Raw genomic sequence first — 18,211 nt, forward strand, 5'->3', positions numbered from 1 at the left:
AGTTACTGTTGATTAGTCCTGCACATTGGCTTGGAGGATTTTTATCCTATTCCTCTGTACAAAGCAGATTCAACTCTGTTATGTTGCTGGGTTTCCTTCTATGAGCTGCTCGCATTGGTCCTTCCACAACATTTCTTTTGGATTAAGATCGGGACTTTGACTTGGCCATTCCAAAATGTTATTCTTATTTAACCATTCTTTGGTAGAATGAGGCTACTTTCACACTAGCGTTCGGGGCTCCGCTTGTGAGTTCCGTTTGAAGGGGCTCACAAGCGGCCCCGAACGGATCCGTCCAGCCCTAATGCATTCTGAATGGATGCGGATCCGCTCAGAATGCATCAGTCTGGCTCCGTTTGTCCTCAGCTCCGCTCAGCAGGCGGACACCTGAACGCAGCTTGCAGCGTTCAGGTGTCCGCCTGGCCGTGCGGAGGCAAACGGATCCGTCCAGACTTACAATGTAAGTCAATGGGGACGGATCCGTTTGAAGTTGACACAGTATGGCTCAATTTTCAAACGGATCCGTCTCCCATTGACTTTCAATGTAAAGTCAAAACGGATCCGTTTGCATTATCATGAACAAAAAAAAAAAAAAATTTTTTTTTTTTGTTCATGGTAATGCAAACGGATCTAAACGTTTGCATTATAGGTGCGGATCCGACCTAAACGCAGGTGTGAAAGTAGCCTGACTTCTGTGCTTATGGTCATTGTCTTTCTGCATGACCGACATTCTTTTGACATTCAGGTCACGGACAGATATCCTGAAATTTTCCTTTTTGAGCTTGCTGGTATATTTCAGAATTCATTGTTCACCAATTATTGCAAGCCATTCAGGCCCAGATGGAGCAAAAGAGCCCCAAAACCATGATACTACCACTATAATGTTTTACAGATGGGTTGAGGTTTTTATGCTGGAACGCAGTGTTTTCCTTGCTCCAAATGTAATGCTTCTCATTAAAAAAAAACATGTTCTATTTTGATCTAATCCTTCTACAAAACATTGTTCCAATAGCCTTCTGGCCTGTCCAGGTGATCTTTAGCAAACTACAGATGGGCAGCAATGTTTTGGAAAACAGCAGCACTCCATTGTCTTTCATTGTCCTCCAGGCGATGGACTTGTGAATATTAACATAAGCTAATGTGAGAAAGGCCTTTTAATTGCTTAGATATTAGCTTGGGTTCCTTTTGTGACCTCATGGACCATTACACACCTTGTTCTTGGCATGATCTCTGTTGGTCAACCACTCCTGAGAAGGGTAATAATGGTCTTGCATTTCATCCATTTCTACACAATCTGACTGTGGATTGGTGGACTCTTTAGAGATGGTTGTGTAACCTTTTCCAGCCTGATGAGCATCAACAACTCTCCTTCTGAGATCCTCAGAAATCTCCTTTGTACATGCCAAGATACTTTCACAAACATCTATTGGGAAGGTCAGACTTTGATAGATTCTTGTTCTTTAAATAAAACAGGTTGCACACTCACACCTGATTGTCATCCAATTTATTGAAAACCCTGACTCTTATTTCACAGGCCTGTAATAATGGATCATTTTCCTCAATACATAAATGACCAAGTGTAATATTTTTGACTTGCTTGTTTGATTTGGTTATGTACTTTTAGGACTTGTGTGAAAATATCATGTACTTTTAAATCAAATTTATGCAGAAATAAAGAAAAGTCTGGAGGGGGGTCTAGGAGATATGTCATTGTAATTCTGCCATAATGATAATCAGATAACTAATGAGGTGTAAGCAAATATGAAGGGGCACACTCAGAAGGGAAACACCAATAAGCGATAGTAATAATATACTTTAATATTCTAAAAACATACCCCTAAAAATTAATAAAACATGCATGATAAACACAAATAGGTGAATGTCCTTTGGATTCCACAATCCTCCACACTTATATTGCACTTATATGGAGATTCCTATGTCCACCAAAAGAACACTCAACAGAGCCTCTATGGCAAGCTGCTCATATATCATAAATATCAGCCAACTGTTGTTTCTATGAAAACTTCTGGCGACGTAGCGGCAATGTAAATGTGTCCCAGTCAGACTTATGTTAGTGCTATGCGTTAATCCTGTTTGTATACCATTAGCACTATAGCCGCAACAGTTGTATTTCAACAGAGTGTTCTGGCATAAAGTTCCGGTGTCCCGCAACTAGAATCCTGCGTACTCACTGACAAGCACCTGTTACAATCAATAATGCTGACTTCACAATGAGACAAGCAATGACGTTACTCACAGTCTCTTCATGCGTGTTTCAATGCTCACTTGAGAGCTCGGTCTTACCCTTCTTCACTGCCTCACCGCAGCGTTGATCCCAGGTGGCCGTACACCAGCGGCGTCCCACGTGGTGTGCTGGGCCTATGCGTGGCGTCCCACGTGATCTGGTTGCCCAGGGGACCGGATGGAAGCTTTGCTGATGTCACTACTAGGCGACTGCTCCCTCAGCTTTTGGATTCAAGCGGTTTCTTTTGCTTTTTCCTTTATTTCCAAGTTGTGGCTTACTTCTTTTTCTCTCTTTAGATGATTCCATGCTCACTCTGTAATGCCAGACGCGTTTCGGGGTCTTACGCCCCTTCCTCAGTGGCCACTGGGACACATTGTGTCTGACTGGGACACATTGACATTGCCGCTACGTCGCCAGAAGTTTTCATAGAAACAGTTGGCTGATATTTATGATATATGAGCAGCTTGCCATAGAGGCTCTGAGTGTTCTTTTGGTGGACATAGGAATCTCCATATAAGTGCAATATAAGTGTGGAGGATTGTGGAATCCAAAGGACATTCACCTATTTGTGTTTATCATGCATGTTTTATTAATTTTTAGGGGTATGTTTTTAGAATATTTAAAGTATATTATTACTATCGCTTATTGGTGTTTCCCTTCTGAGTGTGCCCCTTCATATTTGCTTACACCTCATTTGTTTCTTTGTGGTCCTGAGGGTGGGACCATAGGGTGAGCACCTTATCCATACGGTGAGGGGTTGAGCCGCTGTACTTTACTTTACTACAGTTATCTGATTATTAAAACAATCTGTACAGATGTAGTGGCCAGTGTGAAAACTGCTGGGTTTTATTTTTTTTAAATAGATATTGACTTGGAAAATAAAAAAATATCACCAAAACAAATTCTTTAAACCTATGTTTAACGTAAAAACATGATTTGAACAATAGGTCATTTTCAGATGAGACATTCCATTTAAATTTGCAGCATGTAAATTAATGTTGCGGATATCTACCATGGATTTCCCTGTTTGTAATGCAGAGGGAGAAATCTGCAGCTGTATGGCAGTATTCCATGTTAATTTCCACAACGAAATCTGCACCAGTTGGTATGGGTTTTGCTACTGCGGGATACCAGCAGTTCTGCCACGGATTTTCCAGTGTAGAAACTCTGCAGCAGATCTGCTACACGTACCCTAGTCAGGAAAAATGTTACACCTAAAATACAGATTATACATGTCAAACGTAGCGAGTATCTGTTGTGTAACGTGATTATCATTTCCGCCAAAAGTACTTATAAATCTTTGAGAGGCCCTATGAGAAAGAGAAAAATAGATTTTATATAGAATCTATGGGAGTGCTACTTTAAGCTCCTAAGAGCTCCCTGTTGCTCAGCCTTGCTTTGCTGACTGGTGAAGGTACTGGGGGTCAAACCCCACTGATCATACTTTGAGTATCTACCCTAAGAATAAGTAATCTATTGAAAATCCTGGAACATTTCTTTGAGAAAAAGGCATGAAAATATTAGGGCAGATAATTGTAGGTCAATCCATTGTGTCATTAAGGCTACATGCACACGACCGTATGTGTTTTGCAGTCCGCAAATTGCGGATTCGCGAAAAAAATGAATGATGTTCTGTATGGCATCCGTTTTTTTTGCGGATCCATTGTAATAATGCCTATCCTTGTCCGCAAACTAGAAAAAAATAGGACATGCACAATTTTTTTTGCTGGGCAACGGAACGGACATACTGGTGCGGAAAGCACACTGTGTGCTGTCCGCGTTTTTTGCAGATCCATTAAAATGAATGGGTCCGCATCCTATCCGCAAAAAAAACGGAACGGACATGGAAACAAACAACGTTCGTGTGCATGTAACCTTACAATGTATATATTTAGGTATTGTAAATTTTATAACAGCAATGAGAAATACGCATGGACCATTATATGTACTGTAATAATTTAGTGTACAAAAAAGATAATGGTAATCTATTCGAAGTTGCATATTTGTTTGATAATGTGACTGATTCCTAAAATGAAGATCATGTTTTGCTTAGTTTTTTTGTTAATACTGGGAACAATTTTGCTTCCTTGCCGCTCATTTCCTGTAATACTTTAGTTATGAATGTGCAAATCATTTTCATTTTGTAGACCATTTCTGGATGTTTGTTAAAGGATAAAATATATTTAGTTCTGATTGTAGGAAGATAGAAATGATCAGAAAAATGACAGTGGCATCTTTCAATTGGTCTCTTCATCAGGCATGGTTTAAAGGGGTATTCCCATCTCTGACATTTTATTCAATATGATAGGAATTGTAATAATATTGATTTCAGCAAATAAATTCATTTTTCAAAAATGTACCGTCTTTTAGATATTCTGTCCTTTCCACTCAGGATTCCCCTCCTTGTTCATCCATGAAAGCACTGAGAGTGCGCACACAGCCAGGCCAATAGTCACAACTGTCATGTGACTCATTAGCATGGTCCCGCCCACATAGCAAGTACAGCAGTGGAGCTAAAAGTGAAACAGTTATGCTAGTTAGTGATGGTGGAAGATGGGAATGGCCCTTTAACACAAGATCTGAAGTATGACATAGTTCTAGAAAAAGCCTGGTAAACTAAATAAGTGATGTGAAGCTGAGGGAATATTTTAAGCAATTGATACTTATGGAGTGTGCAGTTTTTATTTATTTTTTTGTCCTCTGAGGTTTGTTCCATAGTTGTGAAGGTAGCAGTTGGTTTTATGCTCATTCTGCCCACATGCTTTTATACAGATATAAAAATGCCAGAGCCAAACTCCAAATTATTGTGTGGAAAGACCCTTTAAGCCATGTTAAGTACTTACTGTGTGGCCATTTATAGATCATAAATGGATGAAGTGCATCAGGTTTTGCGTAATGCTTTGTCTAGCTGTGTAAACGGAGGACATTAATAAAAAGTAAGACAAAGAAAGCGTAGAAGGAGTCCATTGCAACCAATGATGGTGATATTGGTTGGCCACAACCACCACTGTTTGCTTTGTTTCCTACATCTCATTCCATGTGACTGTTAATATTGTTTTTGCAGCATTTTGCATTAAAGGGAACATGTCATCAACTTTATGCTGCCCATACTAACGGCAGTATAAAGTAGAGACAGGTCAGTTGATTTCAGAGGTCTGTTATTTATAAGTTAAAAGTAAAAGGTTGCCGAGAACCAACATCACAATCATTGCAAACTGGGCCTGGAAAAGAGTCACGGCCACCTGAGAAGAGTCCTGGTTATTCCTAATCTCCTGCTCTCTCACCCCTCTGCTGATGACTGACAGTCTTCTACCTAGTTTTCTCCCTTTCCCTCTAGGAGAGAACTGCCAATCATCAGCAGATGGGTGAGAGAGCAGGAGATTAGGAATAACCAGGACTCTTCTCAGGCAGATTTGACTCTTTTCCAGGCCTGTGCTGCAATGGTTATGATGCTGGTTCTCAGCTACAACTTACTTTTAGCTCATGAGTGACACACCGCTGAAATCAGCATTTCTGTCACTATTTTATGGTGCCCACAGTGAGGTCAGCATAAAGTTGATGACAGGTTCCCTTTAAAGGAAGAGGAAAAGGGAGGCCTTGTCTTTCACAGAACAAAGACTTTGCCCCACATGTGTAAAATATTATTTCCTGTAAATTGCTAATGCTTGTAGACTATGAAAGAATTAGTAAGGTCTTTTTACTATTAAATAGTGTATTGTTGTCATTTGTGAAACAGCCTTTACAGAGTGAAGTAAATGCCCTATTAAACGTGTGGATGGAATACTGTATCAATCACATACGTTAAATGACCTATTGTTTAAATCATGTTCTGTTAAAGGGGTTGTGTCATCTCAGACTTTGATGGCATATCACTAGGCTATGCCGTCAGTGTGAGATAGGGGCAGGCCCCAATTTTGAGACCCTCCCCTATATCCGGAATGTTCCCCAGAAACTGAAGGATAGCAGACTGCTCAAGTGTGGCATGCTCTCAGTTTCTGTGGGAGTTCCAAAAATAGCCGATCAAGCATAGTCCCTTAGAAATAATTGGAGAGCACATTGCTCAAGTGCAGTCACCGGTCAATTCACTTCTATGGGACTGCTCGGCTATTTTTGTCAGTCCCGTAGAAATGGAGGTTGGCCGCGCATGCACGGCTGCTGTGCGCTCACTTCAGGGGTCCCATTCTAGGGATAGGTGCAGTTCCCACCTCTCCTCTATCTGACATTGGTGGCATATCTAAGATGAGACAACACATTTTTGGAAAATTTTGGTGATGTATATTTTTTCCAATTTTCCATGTCACTATATTATAAAAAAAATAAAAAAATCCTGCAAGTTTCTCACTGGACAGTAGACCTAAAATATGTTAAGACTTGGACAGCAAGGGACTTCTTTGACTTATATGAGAGAGTTTTTGCTCTGTGACCTGACTGACTACCTGTTGTGAGTGGTGGATCCTGTGTTATCTATATAGAGGTGTTTCTTGCCATTGTAATTCTGCCTGTGGTGATAATGTTAGGGTACTTTCACACTTGCGTTGTTGGATTCCAGCAGGCAGTTCCGTCTCTCAAACAGATACCATTTGTAGACTGATCCAGATACGTCTCACAATTGCATTGCAATACCGGATCCGTCTCTCCGGTGTCATCCGGAAAAACGGATCCGGTATTTATCTTTTTCACAGTTTTAAAGGTCTGAGCATGTGCAGACCGCAAAACCGGATCCGTTTTTCCGTAACACTTGGGGCCGGATCCGGCATTAATGCATTTCAATGGAAAATGCCAGATTCGGCATTCCAGCAAGTGTCCCGGAATTTTGGACGGAGAAAATATCGCAGCATGCTGGACGGAGAAAATATCGCAGCAAAATTCAGCATCGCAGAATTTTGGACTGAACTGAAAACATCCTAATGCATACTGAACGGATTGCTCTCCATTCAGAATGCATTAGGATAAAACTGATAATTTATTTCCGGTATTGAGCCCCTAGGACGGAACTCAATACTGGAAAAGTTTAACGCAAGTGTGAAAGTACCTTTAATAGCTACTGAAAAGTTACCTGTACAGAACAGAAAATCGTGACCTATTGTTAGATCTAGTGACCAGTGTGAATATTGAAGTGTAAATAAGCATTTTTTTTTTTTAAATAAGAAAAAAAAGTGGCATGAAATTTATTTATTTTTTTATAAAAACCTCATCAAAAGCTTAAACAAATGTTTAACCTTATACTTGATTTAAACTATAGGTGATTTTCAAATAACACATTCCCTTTAAATCCTGTAGGAAAATCCATTGACATATGTTCTAATGACTTAATAGGTTAAATATTTTAACCCAATCAAACCCTTTACTAACTGCAGAAAAATCTAATGAGTCATAAATAGGAAGAATAATGTTTGCCATAAAATATCATGGACTGCATTTTTTAAAATAAAATCTGTACACTGTACTACCTAAATATGAGTCCTAATAGGAAAAAAATGTGTATTACATTCTAGATTGCTGCGGTTTGGCTTCAAATACATATGAATCACATAAAAGTAATGTACATCACCTGTATTTGCTATAAAACCACAGTAATTTGTGGTTAAATTTTGCATTTTTTTAACGCTTAACTGTCTTATAAGAGTTAGAACCCCAACTTCATGGCACACTAGCACCCCACATCCACAACGGGGACACCCACCGATAGAGGTCTACAGCTTGTAACATGAAAGTATGTTACAAGGCACTTCCTTTTACAGAAATGTATTAAAGGGGTTTTCTGGAAGTACCATATTGATGACCTATGCTCAGGATGTATGTGACTGAATCCCCATCAATCAGATGAATGTGACAGCACTGGTCTAGGAAGAGTCTCTTCCAACGGCTGAGTGGTGGCGTGCCAGGATTTGGACCCTCTCAATCAGATACTGATGATTGTGACAGAGGATAGGTCATCATTATTCTACTTCTGAAAACCCTGATATAGCTAGCCCAATGAGTTTGCCCTACAGGTAACTGCATAGAAATGCTGGGCTAGTTGCATGTTAGTAGGATTGCAACAGGTATCGAACTATCGATCCCCAATCGATACTTTTAGACCTGAAACGATTCAATACCAGGTTTTACTATTTTCCGATACTACTGGGCAGCCTAGTATCAGTTAGAAAACATGGCACACAGAGCTGTCAGCGCACTCCATGTTCTCTTCAGCAGCACAGTGGAGAAGGAGTCCCTCCCCACTGTGACACGGCTGCCGCTGCCACCGGTGAGAAGAGAGGGGAGGAGGAGGGGGGGAACTGTGGCCACCGCGCCACCAATGAAGATAATTATCCTGCTAATAAAAATGTAGGATTCAGTTGCCGGCTGTATCTGTCACGACCGCTATCCCAGCAGCAGTCGTGTCGCACCAGACGGAGGGGAAGGGGGACCCTTATCTACGGATGGGAATAGTATGGCCACCCCTGACCAACCCTAAGCTGGCACCTGTCTGCCCTGATACCCTGGACGGGGTGTGAACCCGTGCGGCGAGCAGGATGCCTAAACCCTCAGTCACCCTAACAAGCCTAGAGTGGGGAAAGGCCGATGGGAGCACTAGTCACCATCACTCATGTCTAGGAGAACAGCAGGGGAAGACAGCAACAAACAAACTATAGCAGAGATAGACTTATCCAGTCACGAGCAGAGAAGGCGATCCCAATCACGACAGTCCACGCTGGACAAGAGCTCCACAGCAACACCATCAAACGATCTCCTTCAAAGGTCAGAATAGAACTGGAAGTAAGGACTATATCTGGCAATGACTGCAAGTGAAACTGCAACTAATATAGTAGCTGGGAGTGGCAGACAGGACTCACCTGAGAAGGATGCCTACAAACTCCCAGTCAGGACAAAAAGGTTCACAAGGCAAAACCCGGATGACATACCCTGAACCATGGAGCAAACTCGCAAGCTATCGCGAATAGCAAGTCGCTGCGACCTTCTCCTCCCGGACCTGTCTGGATCAGTCACAGTCGTAACAGTATCACATACCCGGCACCCGCCCTCTATGACAGGGCGCTGCGATCTGCCAAACCGCGACAATTAATTCCTCAGGGGTTAATTGACGGGGATCACAGAACCTTTTCATAGAGGCTGGTTATGTGATCTGGCCGGCACCCACAGCCTACATTTGTATTAACAGGTTAATTATCTTCATTGGTGGCGCAGTACACCCCCCCTCAGTATTATAAATTATAATCATTGGTGGTGCAGTGCTCCCCCCCCCCCCAAACCAGTCCCCTCCCCTACTCATTGGAGGCAGTGGCAGCTTCAAATCGGGGCGCTGATCGGTTACCATGGCAGCCAGGGTACTACTGAAGCCTTGGCTTCAATGGTAAGCTCCCTGCTGCTGTGTGTAGAAGCACAGGGTAGCAGGGACAGTCTAAAGTCCTATTCTCCCTCTAATAGAGCTCTATTAGGGTGAATAGGACAAGGGTTCTAGTTATTTAAATAAAGTAAAAAAGTAACAAAAAACTCCAACATATTAAGTTTAAATCACTCCCTTCCCCAATTTGACATATATAATATATAAACAATAAAAAAATAAACATATTACTTATCGCCGCATCCGTAAAAGTCCAAACTATTAAAATATAAAAAAATATCAGGAAACAGGGAAAAAAAACATGCGATTCACCATTTTTTGTTACCTTGTCCCCCCCAAAAAATAGGATAGGATTGTTCTATTATGGGCCGAACATTCCATAAAATGCAGAGTGCACAAGGCTTTTTTGTTGTTTTATTTTTTTCACGTGGTATCGAGTATCGCAATACTTTTTCATGGTATCAAAATTTTGGTATCGTGACAACTAGGGATGAGCGAATCAACTTCGGATGAATCATCTGAAGTCTATTCGCATAAAGCTTTGTTCTAATACTGTATGGAGCTTCGTACAGTATTAGAATGTATTGGCTCTGATGAGCTGAAGTTATTGCTTCACGAAGTCTCGTGAGACTTCGCGCAATATCTTCATAAATTAATTTGTACTGTAAAAAAACATTTCCCAAACTCAGGTTCGGTTCCAAGTGGTACTCGTCTGTGGGCACTCATCTGTTTTTATGGTTTATTTTTCTCGGTCATGTGAATATACCTTAAAGCATAATCATTTCTTTCTTTTCAGTTAAGAGCTTTTTCGGAAGTAAATTACCCTTAAAATATAACCTTTATTAATTACGATAATAAAATAGATATTCCCTCAAAAAAATGGTGTGTGTGTGTGTGTAATATAAATATATATATATATATATATATATATATATATATATATATATATATATATATATACAGATATAAAGAAAAATCCGCCTGAATAGGCGTCATTTAGTGATCAATCCAAAATACCTCTAACATTGATAAACAGTTACATAGAGGTAAATGTGGATAAGTAGGAGGATGCAGGGCACCAATTACATAACATAATAAACAGATACCGTATCATAGGGGTTAATACCCTTTAGTAACAGAATAGCTAAAAATGCATAACAGAGATGATATAACTGTCAGCAGCCATGTGCTAGTTACTCACGATACCCAGGTATGATATAGTGGTGATTGCAGATGAAAGGATGTTAGTAGTCGATGATTGCAAATTCCTTTTCACCTTGATGCTGGCGACAACTGAAATGATGCGGAGGTGGTATAGTTGAAGCCAGCTGAGGGTCTCTCTACCTAACTGTGGAGCACCCGCCCCGAAAAGGGCGACCCCACTCAATTGACGGCTCACCCTAATGTGCCCTGGATGCCCCTAAAAAACACATTAGGCTACTTTCACACTAACGTTCGGGGCTCCGCTTGTGAGCTCCGTTTGAAGGGGCTCACAAGCGGCCCCGAACGGATCCGTCCAGTCCTAATGCATTCTGAGTGGATGTGGATCCGCTCAGAATGCATCAGTCTGGCTCCGCTTGGCCTCCGTTCCGCTCAGCAGACGGACACCTGAACGCTGCTTGCAGCGTTCGGGTGTCCGCCTGGCCGTGCGGAGGCAAACGGATCCGTCCAGACTTACAATGTAAGTCAATGGGGACGGATCCGTTTGAAGTTGACACAATATGGCTCAATTTTCAAACGGATCCGTCCCCCATTGACTTTCAATGTAAAGTCAAAACGGATCCGTTTGCATTATCATGAACAAAAAAAACAAAAAAAAAAATTTTTTTTTTTTTTTGTTCATGGTAATGCAAACGGATCCGTTCTGAACGGATCTAAGCGTTTGCATTATACAGGGAGTGCAGAATTTTTAGGCAAGTTGTATTTTTGAGGATTAATTTTATTATTGAACAACAACCATGTTCTCAATGAACCCAAAAAACTCATTAATATCAAAGCTGAATATTTTTGGAAGTAGTTTTTAGTTTGTTTTTAGTTTTAGCTATTTTAGGGGGATATCTGTGTGTGCAGGTGACTATTACTGTGCATAATTATTAGGCAACTTAACAAAAAACAAATATATACCCATTTCAATTATTTATTTTTACCAGTGAAACCAATATAACATCTCAACATTCACAAATATACATTTCTGACATTCAAAAACAAAACAAAAACAAATCAGTGACCAATATAGCCACCTTTCTTTGCAAGGACACTCAAAAGCCTGCCATCCATGGATTCTGTCAGTGTTTTGATCTGTTCACCATCAACATTGCGTGCAGCAGCAACCACAGCCTCCCAGACACTGTTCAGAGAGGTGTACTGTTTTCCCTCCTTGTAAATCTCACATTTGATGATGGACCACAGGTTCTCAATGGGGTTCAAATCAGGTGAACAAGGAGGCCATGTCATTAGATTTTCTTCTTTTATACCCTTTCTTGCCAGCCACGCTGTGGAGTACTTGGACGCGTGTGATGGAGCATTGTCCTGCATGAAAATCATGTTTTTCTTGAAGGATGCAGACTTCTTCCTGTACCACTGCTTTTGAAGAAGGTGTCTTCCAGAAACTGGCAGTAGGACTGGGAGTTGAGCTTGACTCCATCCTCAACCCGAAAAGGCCCCACAAGCTCATCTTTGATGATACCAGCCCAAACCAGTACTCCACCTCTACCTTGCTGGCGTCTGAGTCGGACTGGAGCTCTCTGCCCTTTACCAATCCAGCCACGGGCCCATCCATCTGGCCCATCAAGACTCACTCTCATTTCATCAGTCCATAAAACCTTAGAAAAATCAGTCTTGAGATATTTCTTGGCCCAGTCTTGACGTTTCAGCTTGTGTGTCTTGTTCAGTGGTGGTCGTCTTTCAGCCTTTCTTACCTTGGCCATGTCTCTGAGTATTGCACACCTTGTGCTTTTGGGCACTCCAGTGATGTTGCAGCTCTGAAATATGGCCAAACTGGTGGCAAGTGGCATCTTGGCAGCTGCACGCTTGACTTTTCTCAGTTCATGGGCAGTTATTTTGCGCCTTGGTTTTTCCACACGCTTCTTGCGACCCTGTTGACTATTTTGAATGAAACGCTTGATTGTTCGATGATCACGCTTCAGAAGCTTTGCAATTTTAAGAGTGCTGCATCCCTCTGCAAGATATTTCACTATTTTTGACTTTTCTGAGCCTGTCAAGTCCTTCTTTTGACCCATTTTGCCAAAGGAAAGGAAGTTGCCTAATAATTATGCACACCTAATATAGGGTGTTGATGTCATTAGACCACACCCCTTCTCATTACAGAGATGCACATCACCTAATATGCTTAATTGGTAGAAGGCTTTCGAGCCTATACAGCTTGGAGTAAGACAACATGCATAAAGAGGATGATGTGGTCAAAATACTCATTTGCCTAATAATTCTGCACGCAGTGTAGGTGCGGATCCGTCTGTGCAGATACCAGACGGATCCGCACCTAAACGCAGGTGTGAAAGTAGCCTAAGTAATGCTAAATGATAGATGATAAGAGGTGCAAAGAGTGTCCAAACAAACCATACCTTTATACAGACGCCACTCTCCAGGTGCCGCCGCTCAAGAATCAAAAACCGGAAGTGACAATACATCACTTCCGGTATTTGGAACGCAGAATGCGTTCCACCGCTGACGTACTTCCGGTATATGGAACGCAAGCAGCGCTCCAAATTATGGGATCAATATCCATGTAACATATATTAGATTATTAAAAATATGAATGGACAAACTGGAATAGGAGCCAGTAGGACATAAAACAGAGGGTATGTATGTAGAAAGAGGATAATATAAACGGGGGTCAAGGATATAATAGCCATAAACCCACGAATCCTCACAGATAACAAAACGCACAGGACCTATTTTGGTCTGATGAATAAGGCAGATAAATATGCGTAGATAAATATAAGAGGCAGGATAAATTAAACACTTAAGTAGTTACGCAAGGGTGTGCTCTCACAGAAAGCAGGCAAAAGATATCTGTTCATTTAGGCCAGAGGGAGACACTGTCTTGAGACGGTGGATCCATTGAGCCTCTTTACGTAGAATTTGTTTGTCCCAGTCACCGCCACGAGCGGATTTCCGAACAACCTCAATGACTTGAAAAACAATAGTTCTAGGGTTTCCCTGATGGAATTCAGTAACATGTCGAGCAATGGGTTTATTCCGTTTATGATTGATATCACTCAAATGGTCGCCCACCCTTCGTCGTAGTTACCTTTTGGTCTTCCCAACATGGTTGAGGGGACAGGTACATGTGCAGAGATAGACAACACCCTGTGTCTTACAATTTGCAAAGTCCCTAATTAAATAGATTTTATTGTTAGAGACACTGTGAAAAGTAGATGATTTGTGGATAAAAGGACAGCAAATGCATCCATTGCCACATTTAAAGGTACCAAGGGGTTTGTGGTCCAGCCAGGTACCGCTTGGGCGTGGTCTCACATAGTGGCTGTGCATAAGATGGTCACCAATAGATCTCCCTCTCCTGTATGTAATCAGGGGTCGTGGAGGGATAAGATCTCCAATATCCGGGTCCGATCGTAAAATCCTCCAATATCGTTTCAAAATGCCCTGTACCCGAAAGTTTTGCTCATCAAATGTACCGATAATACGTAAGTTGTCATTCTCACGTTTTACACTTAGGGATGTTGTGCAACAGGGTGTGTCTATCTCTGTCCAATGAATGTTGGAAAGCGTCCCTAAGAGTTTCTGATGGATAACCACGTGAAAAACGAGTCCGAAGGTCCCCTGCTTGTGTCTTAAAGGTTTGCAGAGAAGAAAGTTCCTTCGTATACGAAGGTATTGTCCCTTCGGTATGCCTTTTTTCAAACTCGGGTGGATGATAGCTATCCCACCTTAAGAGGCTGTTGGTGGATGTCGGTTTCCGATAAGTCTCTGTACATAATTCTCAATTTTTCTTAGTGATGAGAATATCAAGGAAGGCGATACATCGATTATTGATCTCGTGGGTGAACCTAAGGCCAATGTCCTTGATATTAAGTTGCTGAATAAATGCCTTAAGCAATTCAGCAAACCCATCCCACAAGATCAAAATATCATCGATGTATTGACCCCAAAAGAGGATATGGGAAGTCCATTGTTCACACGGTTCATTAAAAACAATAGTGTGTTCCCACCAGCCCAGGAGGAGATTCGCATAACTGGGCGCACAAGGGCTACCCATTGCGGTCCCCCTGAGCTGGTGGAAGAAACGGCCCTCGAACATAAAGTAGTTGTGTGATAATATAAATTCAAGAATTTCCAGTACATATTGGTTATGTGTTTATATATTGAACACCCCTTGTAAAAATCAGAGGTTTGAGCAGCTCTCACCTGCCAGGGATTCCACTGGTATAGCACGGACCGACTCCTTCACCCGAAATAGGAGAAATATAAGTATGAAGAAAATAAATTGGTTGGTCCAGCTTGTATTCGTGGTAATCCAAAGGCTTTATTCAATATTCAATAAAATCCAGGTACAGGAATGCAGGTCTACATGTTTCGGGCACAATACAATCATGAGTAAGGGCTAAGATTGTATTGTGCCCGAAACATGTAGACCTGCATTCCTGTACCTGGATTTTATTGAATATTGAATAAAGCCTTTGGATTACCACGAATACAAGCTGGACCAACCAATTTATTTTCTTCATTGAACACCCCTTGTTTTAAGAAAATATTGTGTGGCCTTCAACCCAGATTTATGTGGAATGCTAGTATAAAGGGCTTCAACATCAATCGATGCTAATAGAATATTGTCATCAACCTCAATATTCTCGATTTTTTTTTTTTTTCAATAAATCTGTGGTGTCACGTATGTATACCCCTTTAAGTATTCTATCAATATAAATACTGCTATTCTGTGTGATGGAACCGACACACGAGACAATAGGACGGCCTCTTAAGGGAGTATACCCCTTGTGTATTTTGGGTAAGGCATAAAACGTTGGAACTTGTGGGTTGTTTGGGATCATGAATCTTAGTTCATCTGCGGATATGACCTTATCTTCAAAGGCAATAATAAAGTTTCCAGACACATGGCAAAGGGCTTTGTAGGATTACTAGGTAGTATCCCATTACAGGTCCTGTTATTTAGAAGATCATAACACATAGTCTGATACATAGAGTGATCCATAAGGACCACATTACCCCCTTTATCTGAAGATTTGCAGACAATTGTTGCATCTTCAGTGAGTGCTTTTAAAGCCATCCATTCTGCATTATTAAGTTTTTTTGTAGTATGAAAATTAGTAGGAGGAATGCTTCCAACTGTTCAGTGACTAATTTATAAAAAACATCAAGTATTTGCGTATCTTGTGGCGGTGGCATTTTTTGCTACCCAATCTGAGGGAGGTAAAGGGTCCCTGGCCAGGAGTTCTCAAGTTCTCTTCTAAAAGGGAACTAAGTGTATGAACATCCCCAAGGTCTGAGAGAGATACACCCAGTTCCCTACACGTCTCATTGTCATGTGTTCTGAAAAACTTTTTCCATTTCAATTTTCGAATGAAGAGATTCAAATCCTTGATCAACAGAATGAATAAAATCGTGTAGTGGGGACAAAAGTGAAACCTTTCATCAATACCCTACATTCAAAATCTGTTAGTGAGCAATCAGATAGATTAATAACCTGATTGGTCTGGGATGTTATTTGGGGTTTTGGGACCGGGAGATCTGAGTGGTATCTGTCCCTCAATTGATAAGGGGGGACATTTTAAACCCGTCTGTAAAAAAAAGACCTTTTTTGACAGAAAGTTATACAGATTTTGTAAAAAGTACAGAGTATTATTACACTGTGACTCATTTATGAGAAAAAAAAAGTGACACATATTAAATTTTAGCTAAAGCTAAAAGAATACTGTAGACCTAAAGCAGCTGGCTAGTTAAGAAAAGCCATTTTCATATATAGGGGATTTCTGGGTTAATAGGAGGGATCCTTTGTTCAGGATCGTCCGCTCTTGATAAGGGCCTATTCACATGATCATATATTTGAGTCCACATCTGTTCCACAATTTTAGGGCTGCAAAAGGCAGCCAGAGAGGGGCTGGCCACAGAAAAAAAAAAAAAGATTTGGACAGCACACATATACTGTCTTCATACGTACTTCTGCTCCACAAGCAAAATATAGAACATGTCCTATTCTTGTCCGCAATTGCAGACAAGAATGAACATTTCCATCATAGGGCTGGCCTTTCTGTTCTGCAAAATGCGAAACGCACATGACCGATATCCGTGTTTTGCAGATCTGTTCACCCTGTCGGATTCTTCCAACCGATATTTCGCCGTGCGGCCGGACCACCGCTCCGGCGCAGCACGGCAGTTCGCGGTGAGAGGCCGCCGGACTAAAAAGTCGGACATGCAGTACTTTTAGTCCGGCGGCCTTTCACCGTGCACTGCCGTGTCGGAGCTCCGCCCCCATCCCCATTTTATTCAATGGGGACAGAGCGGCAGTCCGGCGGCACGGCGAAATAGCGGCAGAACGGATCCGACATGGTGAACAGCCTGTCTGATCCATCCTGCCGCTAGTGTGAAAATAGCCTTACAGAGAGCATGTATCGTGAGGACCTATCCAGACCTGCATTGAACAGACAACCCATTGATTTGATTGGGCACTGTATAATGCTTAAAAGGGGTTGTACACCATTAGAAAAACTTGGCTCCTTACAAAATCAGCACCACACCTGCCCACAGGTTGCATGTGATATTGCAACGCAACCGCCATTCATATAAATGGAGCTGAACTGCCTGGACAGATATGACTCTTGTTCAGGGAGAAAACATTTTTTATGTCTCTGCAGGGAAAATGAACACACATTGCCTAGTCTAAAATGCTCTGTGTTTTAGGGTTCAACTTTTTAGGATTGTTACTATAACTATTTGGTTATCTTTGTTCAGTCTTCAGCTTCTAGTCTTGTAAAAAGCCTTTTTGTTCTGAAAAAATACTGGATTATGGGTTTCTGGATTATTGGCAGGATTTTTTATTTTTATTTGATAGCACCGTAAAATAAGAATCTACTATGGGTAGTAGAGCTACTCATGGTTTCCATTTTAATCAGATTTTAAATATAAAGCAACAAGAAAGTAATATTCATACTTTTTTATCATTAACAGCTTGAAGATGGGCACACCCTTTTCGACTACAATGTGGGCTTGAATGACATTGTACAACTCTTAATCCGTTCACAGTCTGATGATGCAGCTCCTTCTACAAAGAAAAAGGACTCGGATGGGAAAGCCCTTCAGAACTCTGCAAATAAGCACAAATCACGAGGCAGTTCTAATCCCAGTCAGCCATCGACTTCAGCTCGAGCCTTCCTCATTGATCCAGGCATTGGCATTTACAAGGTTTCTGTTGGTTTTATCTGCTTTTGTTCTACATGTGATTCAAGTTTTTTAGCTTGATCAGTGGTGAATGGTTGTATGGTTCTGACTTAACAATTTCGGATCAGGATATAGACGATTCCAGAATTTATGTATATATTCATTGCATTTGTAAAACTTAAACAGGGAATCTGTCACCAACGACTTCCCCATCAATCTCTTTGCATAGACACATAGCTTTGTTTTACCTG

The 18,211-nt window shown here is 41.2% G+C and overlaps 1 protein-coding gene across 2 annotated transcripts in view; it reads left to right on the forward strand.

The window, feature by feature from the left end:
• The window catches only part of UHRF2 (ubiquitin like with PHD and ring finger domains 2), a 130,850-nt gene that overhangs the window by 18,311 nt on the left and 94,328 nt on the right, over window positions 1–18,211 (forward strand). For both annotated transcript variants that reach the window (XM_040417149.1, XM_040417147.1), the window contains one exon: window positions 17,751–17,984. In XM_040417149.1, the coding sequence (XP_040273083.1) occupies window positions 17,751–17,984 (234 nt within the window). The remainder of the gene's footprint in view (window positions 1–17,750; window positions 17,985–18,211) is intronic.

Source organism: Bufo bufo, chromosome 2, assembly GCF_905171765.1.
Source record: "Bufo bufo chromosome 2, aBufBuf1.1, whole genome shotgun sequence".
Classification (NCBI taxonomy): Eukaryota; Metazoa; Chordata; class Amphibia; order Anura; family Bufonidae; genus Bufo; species Bufo bufo.